Here is a 12,687-nt window from a genome sequence, read left to right as displayed (position 1 = left end):
ACAATTCTGTGACAACTTTATTCTGATTTAATTCACAGTCCACCCAAACTGTCACACACAATGAGAGCAGGATGCTATGGTGAGCAGATGGTTACCTTCCATGTGCGATGAGAAGCTCCATGGCCTCCTCCACCCTGGCTCGGAGAGAGTCTTCACTGGCCAGCAGCAGCAGCAGCTGGGCAGGGGACAGCTCCAGCAGCATGCCTGTGATCTTACTGGCAAACGCCTGAGGGGACAACACACACAGCAGCTCTCAGTATTCAGATTGGTAGTCATACATATAAATGTTTAGAGTAGGAAAGGTATGTTTCACTTGAGGCTTGATGACGGAAAGTAAAAGTAAACATCTATGGATTTCTTCATGTTGCAGTTTATACGTGGAAGGTCGCAAATGTACGTTTTTTTTCTAGCTTCTTTTCAGTATTAGTATTGAATGTCATATCTTATGACATTATCCCCCACTCTAAATGAAGCGCCAAGTGAATGTAGATACATAAACTAATCATCCTCTTGTTTCAAATCTTCGGTATTCACTACAGATACAGTGGGGCAAAAAAGTATTTAGTCAGCCACCAATTGTGCAAGTTCTCCCACTTAAAAAGATGAGGCCTGTAATTTTCATCCTAGGTACACTTCAACTATGAGACAAAATGAGAAAGAAAAAAAAAAATCCAGAAAATCACATTGATTTTTAAAGAATTTATTTGCAAATTATGGTGGAAAATAAGTATTTGGTCAATAACAAAAGTTCATCTCAATACTTTGTTATATACCCTTTGTTGGCAATGACAGAGGTCAAACGTTTTCTTTAAGTCTTCACAAGGTTTTCACACACTGTTGCTGGTATTTTTGGCCCATTCCTCCATGCAGAACTCCTCTAGAGCAGTGATGTTTTGGGGCTGTCGCTGGGCAACACGGACTTTCAACTCCCTCCAAATATTTTCTATGGGGTTGAGATCTGGATACTGGCTAGGCCACTTCAGGACCTTGAAATGCTTCTTACGAAGCCACTCCTTCGTTGCACGGGCGGTGTGTTTGGGATCATTGTCATGCTGAAAGACCCAGCCACGTTTCATCTTTAATGCCCTTGCTGATGGAAGGAGGTTGTCACTCAAAATCTCACGATACATGGCCCCATTCATTCTTTCCTTTACATGGATCAGTCGTCCTGGTCCCTTTGCAGCAAAATAGCCCCAAAGCATGATGTTTCCACCCCCATGTTTCACAGTAGGTATGGTGTTCTTTGGATGCAACTCAGCATTCTTTCTCCTCCAAACACGTCTAGTTGAGTTTTTACCAAAAAGTTCTATTTTGGTTTCATCTGACCATATGACATTCTCCCAATCCTCTTCTGGATCATCTAAATGCTCTATCAAACTTCAGACGGGCCTGGACATGTACTGGCTTAAGCAGGGGGACACGTCTGGCACTGCAGGATTTGAGTCCCTGGCGGCGTAGTGTGTTACTGATGGTAGTCTTTGTTACTTTGGTCCCAGCTCTCTGCAGGTCAATGACTAGGTCCCCCCGTGTGGTTCTGGGATTTTTGCTCACCGTTCTTGTGATCATTTTGACCTCACGGGGTGAGATCTTGCGTGGAGCCCCAGATCGAGGGAGATTATCAGTGGTCTTGTATGTCTTCCATTTTCTAATAATTGCTCCCACAGTTGATTTCTTCACAACAAGCTGCTTACCTATTCTGTCTCTCATAGTTGAAGTGTACCTAGGATGAAAATTACAGGCCTCTCTGATCTTTTTAAGTGGGAGAACTTGCACAATTGGTGGCTGACTAAATACTTTTTTGCCCCACTGTATGTTACTGTTAAAATTATATCTTTTTTGTTGTGGATAAACTGCCCTGTGTGAGGAAACAGGCTCACACCAACAAATATGGATGGAAGCAGAATATTAATTTTGATAAAGACATATTAACTTTGGAAATTACATCTGTCTTTTTTCAGTACCGTTTGGCATTAAAATGTTGTGGAGCTGCCACCCCTGGATTCCATTTCTACAAATAGTATCATACTCATTTTAGTGGAGCCTAATTAATATCAGCAACTGAAATATAACTGAATTGTTGTTTCATGAATGTAACTTTGTAGTTTCAAACTACTCAGTACAGCCCTACTAAAATGAGTAACACAGCTGTGACAGAGGCAGACGATTTATTACCGGCTGCATCGCGTGAACACGTGGGTAGAGCCTCTCTCCCAGGGCCTGCCGGTGTGCAGGGAGGGGGTCGGGCTCATCGCTGGGGTTTCCCTCTGACGATGGTCTGAAAGGCCTGGTGTCTATGGACAGCTGCCTCCTGGAGTCTCTGTTGAATACAAACACAGGTTTTTCTAAGACTCGCACAGCACAAACACTTTGGTTTAATGTAAAAGGGGAATATTATTTATATGTATAAAGTTGGAGGTTACCTGTCTCTATCTCTACGAGATCCTGCCCGAAGCCCTCCACTTCTCCTCTCTCTTTCTCGGTCTCTGTTTCTCAAGCGCTGCATTAAATCTACAGACAAAAACACATTGACTAGAAGTTCACTGACGAGTGTAAACCTCTTGTGTAAAAAAAAAACTCATGTGAAAACTACTTGAAGCATCACAAAAGTGGCATTGAAAGCAACAATGAATGAGTTCTATAATACAGTATAGTTTCCATGTATTGTCATACTTGAATTGTAATCGTGATGACACGTACTGCTGGCCTGCATGCCCTTGCTGACACTCTGCACACAGTCCAGGTTGGGCAGCTTATCGTTGGACAGGAGGGCCAGGGCGATGGCCGTGTAGAAGCTGCGGGCCACTCCGCTGCCCTCGCCCGGCTCATCTTTGAAGGTGACCTTCACCCGGTGCACGGCCATGGGTGTGGTGGTGCAGCGCCGGCCAAAGTGTGTGTTCAGCTGACGCATGGTCTGCTGTATGAGCTGGTCTCGGTCCCGGTCCACCTCCAGGGCCAGGTCTCTGGACTGCAGGTTCCTCAGCTTCTCCATCTCACGGCGGAACTTGGATTCCTTTACCTCAAAGCCGCCTAGCTCTGTGAGGATCTGGGAGGAGAAATAACTAAATTATAAATGTCCTTCTTCTCTAACATCAAGGGAACCATCACCCAAATTCAAGAATATATGCCATTTCATTTGGGAATAAAATCAAATAAGAGTCGCTATACTGCATCTTTATATATTTCTACACTGATTGTTAGCGGACTAGTCTGAGGTAAACAAAACTTTTCCACATTCCACTAGATTATATTGGGCCCATGTTATTCATTTAGTTCCTGCCCTTAATCAGTAATATCATATTTCTTGAAGTTAAAACCAAATTTGGAGCTATTTAAAAAAAACTGAGGGATAATTACTACTTGTAAATAAATAATAAATAAATACGTACGGATCCAGGCTCTGCCCCAACATCCTCCATGAAGACACGACCAAAGAGCTCTAGTGACAGACGCCAGCGGCCCAGCAGCATGTCATGAGAGATCATCATCCCCATGAAACTACAGTGAGGTCTGGAGAGACACAACAGGCACACATGATGTTGCTGTCAGTGCATTTTATTAGCACATAAAACAAAGTTTAAGTATATTAAAAACATTTTAGGTTGTCTTCAGGGGTTCTGTTAGCCTCCTCTTTAGCTATGCATCACAAAGCAGTGGCACAGATTAGTGTTTAGTACCTGAATGATGGGAGAGGAGGTCCATCACTCTCAGTGAGACCTATCTCAGCGAGTAGGCTGCTCTTCAGCTGGGCAGCGAGGTCGTGGGGTGAAGGACCCGGTTTGGAAGCCTCCATCTCGCCTGCCATCGACTGGTTCTCAGAGCTCCGCTGGCCAGTTTCCATACTCATCACATTCTTCAGGTTGGCCGAGTAAGACATCTTAGTGGGCAGGATCTGTTTCAGTGGGGTTCAGAGTCGCTCTTTAGTCATGGAAAGAGATGTCTTTGATGTTGACAGTGTGATGATGAATGAAAATGACAGACCACAGGCTGTGCTCCAATATCCACCATTTATTTTTATATAAAATATCCATCGTTTCCTGGTGTCCATTCTTTACAATGCTTTCATTTACCATTGGAAAACTGAGGAAATAATGAATCCTGGATGGCCGTCGCATATTTCTATTTGAATGTGTACTTTTCATGGTCTTTGCTATAATGTGTGGATATGAGAACACAGCTGCCAGTGTGTTTGTACAGTGAGGAGGGGTGGTATACCTGAGAGGGGGAGGGTAGAGAGGAGCCCATGTTTACCTCCAGGCAGTTCCTGTCCATGCTCGCCTCAGCCAGGCCTTTGGTTGCCATGTAGGAGGAGGAGGAGGCGGCGGAGGAGGAGGCGGAGGAGGAAGAGGAATACAAGCCCTGAGAGGGCCGACCAAACAGATCCTCCTTCCTGGCATTAGGCTGTTAAAGAATAAAGGAAATTAAGTTGAAACCAAAGACTGCATTTGGTCCCATATATTATATTGTGGTTAAAGTTGAGTTAATCTAGCTAATGATTGCATGGTCCGATGTGTTGGTGTAGTATTCTGCTAGCTCTGTGAAGCATTACAAAGTATTCACTGGCTCTGCCCAAGAAAGCCTCGTGGCAACATGGGGATTTTGCTAGGAGCATAGAGCAGATTGACTATATATAGTCATACAGATAGATATCTTTCAAGCTTTAATGTAAGAGCGCACTTTGCACCCCTTCCAATTTAAAAAGGCAGACACTGTACAGACTGAGCCAAACTGTGAAGAATTGTTCCTGGCCCATTTTTAGAATTGGGCTTGTTTGATTGGATACTGTGAAAAGATTGTAATTAACTGTATTGCACTTTTTTTTGTGTTTTACAGAAGTATATTAGATGATGTGGCTGAAACTATAGTATTCTACCAAGACCACTGATTGGTCAGAGAGAATTGTAACCAGTGAGTCACAGCACACCCTGAGCAAACCAGCATTCTTAAATAGCAAAATACAGTTTTTGCTGTCTTATAGATTATTTTTTACAAATAACCATTTATATTTCTAATATTGCATTGTCGGCCATTACTGTTGCATACTTGGCATGCTGTTTATGGCATGAGGTTTTGAACTGTGCGTATTTAACCCTCTCATCTTCACTGTCTCAGGAGCATGCTATGAAACACACTCAGACAGAGCAGATACTGACCTGCAGGAGGTGGGGCTGGTCTGCCAGGGGAATAGCCTCAGCCAAGGGAACATCAAAGGGGTTGGGTGGGATGCAGCCCAGGAAGGTCATGGAGTCGGAGCGACGAAAGAAGGGATGGTTCTGACCCGTTTCAGCTGGGACCGGGTCATCATCCTTATCCTGCAGAGTTGAACCTGAGGTGAAGCAGAGAAAAATGTATCAGCAAACATTAAAAGCAGTCACTTGACATGATGACTAATGTATTATTAAATCATTGTTATCTGGCTTACTTTGATTGGTGTCCTCATCGTTCTCGTGCTCAGAATCCTCATTGTCCAAACCAAGTTCCAAAATCTCTCGATTCCTTCAAATCAAAGATAAAGTTGATTACAAATACGGTCAAAGTAAATGAGGGGAAATCAAGGAAGTGAATTTTAAACGTATAACCACAAAGTCAAGAATTGACAATTGCAAAATGTTCTTCATTTACCTCTTCCTGTCCATCTGTGGGGTGTCCAAAGTGGTCTGCTGGTTCATGGCCTTAATCCAGTAGATAAGCGCCTGGAAGACGTAGGCCACATGTTTCAGTGAGCAAACGTCCAGCACAGGAAGCACGTCGGAGTGCTCGTCGTTGTGGGAGCGCATCAGTGATAAGGCGTAGTTCAGGAAGTCGCCCCGCGCTGACATCATGCCCTGACGAGCTGTCAGCAGGGTCGCTGCTCTCCTGAAAAACACAAAGCAAACGTATTGAGTTATAAAAGTTAATAAAAAAGTGTGGATCAAACTTTTTTGTGCAAGCACAGTTGGATTTCACTTAGAAAGGGCTTGTAAAGAGTTTTACTCCAAAAGGCATTTTTCGCAAGGATCATTATCCGACCAGACAAATACATGTGCTAAAGAGCTTCTTTTTACCTGCGTCCTTCCAGGGTGCGGAGGCTGGCCTCCTCCCGGGCTGTCATTCGCTCCCTGCGAGCTGAGTGCTGAGAGGCGTGGAGCGGGTGGCTGGGGTGACCCGGGTCTCCAGCAGACGACAGAGCGGAGCCGTATCGCAGCTGGGCCTCAGTGGAATCCATGATGGACACCATCCAGTTCCAGGTGGGAATCAGCTTTTCTTCAACATAGTTCTGCTCCAACAAACAATACATATTTGACTTTAATTCAACTGATAGGACAAAAAAGAAATGTTCAGACATTCACGGCCAATGACAGATACTTAAAAATGTAATTAGATTCAATGTTGTAATTCATCATTTGGTTCAGAAAAGTGAAGTAGTGTTTTTTCAAAGTGTACGCCCAGATCCCAACACTAAGCATTGATAAATGTGGCCAAGCATAACTTTATACCACATTAAAACATTTCAAATGTATCTCATTAGGTAAGAAAAACACAAAGGATGAATGACCGCTGATGGTTGCATGATGCAATAATCCGATTATGTAAAACACAGATGTAATTGAAGAGTCGAGATGTTTTAAGGATTAAAGGATGGTAATGAAAAATGTACTGGTACCATTGTATCATGATTAAAAAAAAAAAATCTAAAATGTCTATGAAAATGTTAACAGAAAAAATAATAGATGTATTTATAATGTTAAGGTGCTGGGGTAGTGGATTATTGTGGTCAGAGTGTTACCTGCAGGTTGACTGCGTCCTGGTAGGTGAGCTTCACAGCAGCAGGGTACTGCGAGTACACTAGATGGTTGTACTTGGGAATGAGACTCATGAGGTCTGAGATCTGCCTGATGACGATGCTGTAGGCCCGGGCCAGGCTGCTGGCAGACGTCAGGTAGCTGCTGGAGTTGCTGGCCTCCAGAGCAGCGGCCGCAGCAGCAGCACTGGAGCTGATCGCACTGGAGCGACGTAGGTTGGTGGGGTCAATATATATGAGGCCTGTGGAGCTCGCTGTGAAAAAAGGCAAAAGATCATCAGTCACGTGGAACCACGGAAAAAGACATTGTACAATAGTTCCCCTGAGCAATGCACTGCACCAACACACTGCTCTCTGAGTGCTGCAATACCCACTGCTCCTTATGCTAGACTGGGTCAAATTCAAAAGAATCAGAGGCAGCAGTATCTCAGTCTGTGGGGACCTGGCTGGGGAACCAATGGTCACTGGTTCAAGTCCCTGTACAGACCACAAAGTAGCTCGAGAGGTGCCAGTTCACATCTTGTGCCCTGCCGAGGTGTCTTTGAGCTGAGCCTGAACCCTCCCTAAAGCAAGTCATGAGCATGTGTTTGTGCATGTTTTTAGTTCAGGCCTAAAGGGTAGTCCTGCTTGAATGTGTGAAATGTAAACGTCATTGTATACCAACAACAGTAAAAACTGAAATTCTCCTAGTGGGATTAATAAAGTATGTATTCTTCTTCTAAACAGACAAAGCCGTACTGACCAGCTGGTGTTGAGGAGCTGGAGGGGGCGCTGCCGGTGGCCCTCTGGCTGGGGGTGTTTCTGACAGCCCACTGCATGGAGCGGGGAGCCTGGGCTGCACTGTTGGCGTGGGAAGTGCTAGTTGTCCTTTCCAGCGGCTCGTCCAATAAGAACGTCTCCTGGTCCACGTCGTCGCTCTGACTGCTGCTGCTGTCCGAGTCACTGGAGTCGTTGGACTGGGAGTCGTCCTCTGAAAAGAACGCAGGGACACTGCTGGCACCTTCAGGGGGAGAGAAGAGGAGGAGGGTGGGATGCAGAATAAAAGATTAACACGAGTTGAATTCACATGACATTTTTCCAGGTAGGAGTGCGGGTTAGTGAGTCACACCACTACAAGGCCAAACAACACTAATATACCGGTGAAAACACGAGGCTTCAAGTCAAAACAACACCTGTTGATCGACGTGTGCTAAATATTTTCTTTTAAAAAAGATGATAGGAAATGTAATGAGGGACAATGTAATGAGGGACAAAGGATTGCATTGTCTCACTTGTACTTAATGTAAATGAAACACCGTCCTTGGTAAGAAAAATAAATGTTAGATGACCGAGGAGAAAAAAAACACCACACCGTTTGGAAAAAGCTACAAGTTGATTAGTGTGTTATTACTTGTGATGAGCGACAGCGTTAGTTCCAAATGACAGACACAGTAACAGTGAAATGTGAGAAAGGGGACGAACTGAAGGAAGGAACTCTCAGCAGGAAACGGTGTATGTACTTTGCAAATTCACTCTTTGCCCTGACAGCTGTATATGCATTGAAGTAAAGAGGAGCTCATACCAAATATAGGAAATGCCAAGGACACCCTACTGCCTGCAAATGAAATACATCGGGTATTCAGCCAGGAACCATTTCTCGACTGCTGTATCATTAGTTTTCCAAACATAAAATCCCCACAATCCAAAATGCCGACTGTTAAGCATGAATGATTTTTGTGAGGACCGCATTAGTCTGCAATTCCAAGGGAGAAAATATACCACAGTGCAGCAAGACAGAAATGCAATTTCTATTGAGTAAGCATTTGGAAAGATTTCAGTTCGAGGAAGTAAGGAAGAGGACAGCATTTTCACCAAAAAGGAAAATGTTATAAAAGAAAATCTCAAATTAAATCTAAAAGGGAAAGATGGAAAAACAGCAGATGACCAACCTGCTTCAGAGCCGGCAGTGGCTGCTGTGACAACGCTCCTGCGGCCGCTAGCGTTATCCTGGTTGCTGTGGTTACTTTCACTGTCGCTCTCTGTTTCAGCTGCAGCCAGCAGATCCAGCTCCATGTCACTTCCTAAAAGCAGAAGCAAAGAGAAATACGCATGCTTGTTGGGTGGGGTTTCACATCACAGTGTAAAATCAAAATAACTGAACAACTGTTGTTTGGATGATTCCTCTGCATTTCCATAAAAAGTAGGGCGTGTCTCACCATCCTCGTCGTGCTCATCATGCTGCCCTTCTGCCTCAGCGTTTTCCTCTCCCTGCTCCTCTTGGTCATCATGATGGTCTTCCTCACCGGCTACTCCCTCTACAACTTCAACCTAAAGACAACAAAATAGATCATTAGAGAGGAAACTGAAAGATTTAGTGTCTTATTTTTAGCTAAAAGTATACACTAAAAAATATAAATATATTCTTTCCATTGTTGAAGTGGAAATAACAGTTTGGCCTGTAGGTGGCATCAGACCCTTTTTAAAACTAGTAACCAATGGATTCAATTGCACACAAAGTCCATTATGGCCTTAATGATTTCATAATGAGGCTCCCCACCTCTTCCACATCTGCTGACACAATGTCGTCCTGCTCCTCGTCTCGTCCTCGGACAGGCTGAGACTGGCTGCTGCGCCGAGGCTGGGGGTTCCTGATGATATAAGAGGCAGCTGTCTGACTGGAGCTGGAAAAAATGACGCATGACACCAGAAGTCATTAAAGCTGTAGTGAGAAAGAAAAATCCACCATTTTCTGTTCCATTTGGCTTCTTCTCTCCCAATACAAATCTTGTGAATTACACAATGACTTAAAGAAAGTCATATATTCCCTTGGTAAAATGACATTTGGCTCTTATCCAATATACTGATCAAATATAAGCACTAGGGAATTAAAAACAATGACTAATTGTGTTTAATCAAATAAAAAAATATGGACTATGTTCAATATTCAAATCACTGGAAGCACCCTATTTGTTAAAGGCTAAATATGTGTAAAAGTATAAAAAGTATTGTGGAGCTGCAGAATTCTTCCGGTCTACAAAAAATATTCCTCAGACTTAACAAAACATATTGTTTGGTACAGATCCTCTTAAAAACCCCAGAGAAATGGGATTCTAAAATGATCAATCCCCCCAAAATTGTGAATTATATCGCAATGTGTTTTTTCTTAAATCATGCAGCCCTAGTCAAATAAACAGCATATCATGCCATCATGGGAGTCTATGTGACAGGACACTAACTGACCTGCTGGACTGGTCAGGTGAGGGTCTGGGAGGCAGCGGCTCCACAGAGAAGAGCTCCTCGCTGCCCTGAACAGCATCGATGCTGGTGCTGGCCAAAGTGAACGGAGCCGTAGGTCTGGCTATACCCATTCGCACGGGAACAATCAGCGACTCTGCTACATTGCACAGCTCCTCCACTGCGTAGGGCAGCAGAGCTTGGAAAACTCGTCTACATTTCCCAATGGGCTGGGGAATGAAATTGCTATGTGGAGGGAGAAAGGAGGAAAGAAAAAAACAGCATTGAATTGATGTAATTGTGCAGTCCTAATGTGCGGTAGAATTGAGTTGATTTCCTCGTGCCTTTCTAACTTTATTTAAAACCTTAATCTTCTGTGTTCTTACTTTTTCTTCTTGGATGAGGCCATCTCCACGCTGAGGATGACAAACACTCGGGCCACAGAGCGGAGGAACCTCCTGGTGACATTGATGGCCTCCTCTCTCCGGCCTGGAGTGTACTTGTTCTGCAGCTCCTTCACCAGAGTGCCCAGTAAGGTGTCTATGAACTAATACAGAAGAACAAAACCCCTCTTTGAGCAAAATACTTACACGAGCATGTTGACTTGATAACATTGGTATCATTTAGTCGTTTTTTGCCAATAATTACTTTTGTTAAATACTGTGTGAACACTCAGGTTAGAAGTGAAAACAATCATCTTGTTCATGATGCAGACAGCCTAAGGGGACTTACAGTGATGTCAGGAGCACACTTGACGATGAGGCAGTGGGTGAAACAGTCCAGGCGAATGGTGCCACTCTGCTGATTCAAGTAGACCTGCTCCTCAGGCAGGAGGTGAGCAATTCTGCTGCTGGCACTAAGTCTAGGACATAGAGAAAAATACCATTTGGTGTGGGCCTTTTTCAGTTCTCGAGCACCACTAACCAACGCTCTTATTACCAGCCCATTTTTATGGCCGAGTTTGATGTGATACTCACGGGTCTTTATTCTCCTGAGAGCCGAACATGATCATAGACTTGAGGGCATTCCAATCCTGCAGGACCCTCTCCAGAGCCAGCTGAGCAAAGCGTGGAGGTTCCAGGTCATGGTCTGGCATATCGGTGTCTAAGAGAAGAATGTTTTTATTCACCAGATGCTTTGAAGGAATAATCTTTTTAAAAAGCTTTAACCTCAACCATACACATTACTTAAATAAACTAGCAGAAATATAATCTCAAATGAATGTTTTTTTAATGGTGGAAATCATTGGTCTGCACTGATGGTTAAAGTTGGATCCTGAACATACCTTCTGCATTAGCAGCCTTGCGGTTCCGGTCCTCTCTGATGCGTGGTGGTCTGTACTGACAGTGCTCCACACTCTGCCTGGCAACAGTCTGCACCAGGAACAGTAATATATGCTCTCCCCTGCAGGTGGAAATAAAAAGCAGTTATTAATATCACTGCGACCTCATATATTGCACACTAGGAGGTATAATGCATGTGAAAACAATACAGTTAAGCAGATTTAGCCACAGAGTTACTTGCCATTATAAAGCACTGCTCTAGGTGAACAGAAGTAAAGGACAGTCTAGAGAGCACGAGGGTCCTACCTGCTGTTTGGTGTGGTGACCAGGTTAGTTGTTGTGAGTAACCTGTACAGCAGATCCAGACGAGCAGCCTTCTGGCCGGCGATCAGCGTTTTACATTTACATTTCTCCCAACAGTCACAGTAAGCTGTGGGAGAGGTCCTCTTCAGCCTGGTAAAAAACAGAAGCAAATGTATAAACATACATAAAACCTAGAGTGGAATGCAGGAGATGATAAACAATGGTAAGAAAGACTTAACAAAGATTAAATATGGTGACTCTTAAATCAAGCACTTACTTGCAGTCGTGCCCTTTGTGGCACACCCTTGCACACTCTGTGCAGCAGCAGAGAGACTCCAGCAAACCACAGGTGCGACACTCAAAGATATCCTGAATGCAAAGAAATTGTGATTTAAAATATGAACTTCAACTTAACATTATATAGGCAAGAGCTTAACCTGTTAGGCCCCAAGCCTGTTTTTCAGGTTTCAGGCTCGAAAATGACATTCCCAGAACAAATGACCATATCTTCCCTTCTAAAAGGGTTAAAATAATAATCTTGGTTCTCAAAGTAATGATAAACCTGTGAGTTGGATGTAGAAAAGTCAGATTCAATATAGAAGTTTTTTTATTTTAAAGAAAATTCAGATTGAACATGGTAAAAAACTGTCCGTCCAAAAAATATTTTGTACTTATAGTGAAAACTACCCTTGGATGATGGGTTAGTAGACTAAAAGCTTTAGGAATACAAAGTACAACATATAATAAGTACCCTGTATCAAGATTGATGCAAAACAAGTGACATTTGACCTTTTTAGACCGATTTAGCACAAAAAAACCTCTTCTGGGGCCATTTGGGTGGATTTTCCATATCTCTGTCCCCCCTTGCTGGATTTTGACATGCGACATCTCTTTCTGACCGTCAGAGCCAATAGAATCCAAGGGAAATTGTCCCGCACACACTCATGTTAAATAAAAATGGTGGTCTCTCTGCGCATCCTAGCTTGCAGGAGAGGGGAGAAATATCGCTGCTCTGATATCAAGCAACGGAAAAGCTGTTTTATTGCTTATGGATTATCAGAACATTTCAAAGGGCACGCAGTCACATTGGATTAACCTATGGATTAACTA

The 12,687-nt window shown here is 43.5% G+C and overlaps 1 protein-coding gene across 8 annotated transcripts in view; it reads right to left on the bottom strand.

The window, feature by feature from the left end:
• Window positions 1-12,687, bottom strand: part of ubr5 (ubiquitin protein ligase E3 component n-recognin 5) — a 38,852-nt gene that overhangs the window by 3,458 nt on the left and 22,707 nt on the right. For 5 of the 8 annotated variants that reach the window (XM_071205823.1, XM_071205824.1, XM_071205818.1 and 2 more), the window contains exons 28-51: window positions 11,855-11,946; window positions 11,581-11,727; window positions 11,277-11,395; window positions 10,969-11,095; window positions 10,724-10,853; window positions 10,378-10,538; window positions 9,998-10,237; window positions 9,315-9,438; window positions 8,974-9,085; window positions 8,707-8,838; window positions 8,340-8,372; window positions 7,521-7,778; window positions 6,764-7,032; window positions 6,042-6,253; window positions 5,620-5,853; window positions 5,420-5,493; window positions 5,151-5,323; window positions 4,213-4,398; window positions 3,675-3,889; window positions 3,387-3,507; window positions 2,671-3,043; window positions 2,421-2,508; window positions 2,173-2,317; window positions 96-226 (exon numbers count right to left, since the gene is read on the bottom strand). In XM_071205823.1, the coding sequence (XP_071061924.1) occupies window positions 96-226; window positions 2,173-2,317; window positions 2,421-2,508; window positions 2,671-3,043; window positions 3,387-3,507; window positions 3,675-3,889; window positions 4,213-4,398; window positions 5,151-5,323; window positions 5,420-5,493; window positions 5,620-5,853; window positions 6,042-6,253; window positions 6,764-7,032; window positions 7,521-7,778; window positions 8,340-8,372; window positions 8,707-8,838; window positions 8,974-9,085; window positions 9,315-9,438; window positions 9,998-10,237; window positions 10,378-10,538; window positions 10,724-10,853; window positions 10,969-11,095; window positions 11,277-11,395; window positions 11,581-11,727; window positions 11,855-11,946 (3,896 nt within the window). The remainder of the gene's footprint in view (window positions 1-95; window positions 227-2,172; window positions 2,318-2,420; window positions 2,509-2,670; window positions 3,044-3,386; window positions 3,508-3,674; window positions 3,890-4,212; window positions 4,399-5,150; window positions 5,324-5,419; window positions 5,494-5,619; window positions 5,854-6,041; window positions 6,254-6,763; window positions 7,033-7,520; window positions 7,779-8,339; window positions 8,373-8,706; window positions 8,839-8,973; window positions 9,086-9,314; window positions 9,439-9,997; window positions 10,238-10,377; window positions 10,539-10,723; window positions 10,854-10,968; window positions 11,096-11,276; window positions 11,396-11,580; window positions 11,728-11,854; window positions 11,947-12,687) is intronic. The other 3 variants (XM_071205821.1, XM_071205822.1, XM_071205825.1) reach the window with 3 other exon arrangements.

This window comes from Pseudochaenichthys georgianus, chromosome 16 (genome assembly GCF_902827115.2).
Source record: "Pseudochaenichthys georgianus chromosome 16, fPseGeo1.2, whole genome shotgun sequence".
In the NCBI taxonomy this organism is placed as follows: Eukaryota; Metazoa; Chordata; class Actinopteri; order Perciformes; family Channichthyidae; genus Pseudochaenichthys; species Pseudochaenichthys georgianus.
This window is presented reverse-complemented; position numbering and strand designations above follow the sequence as displayed.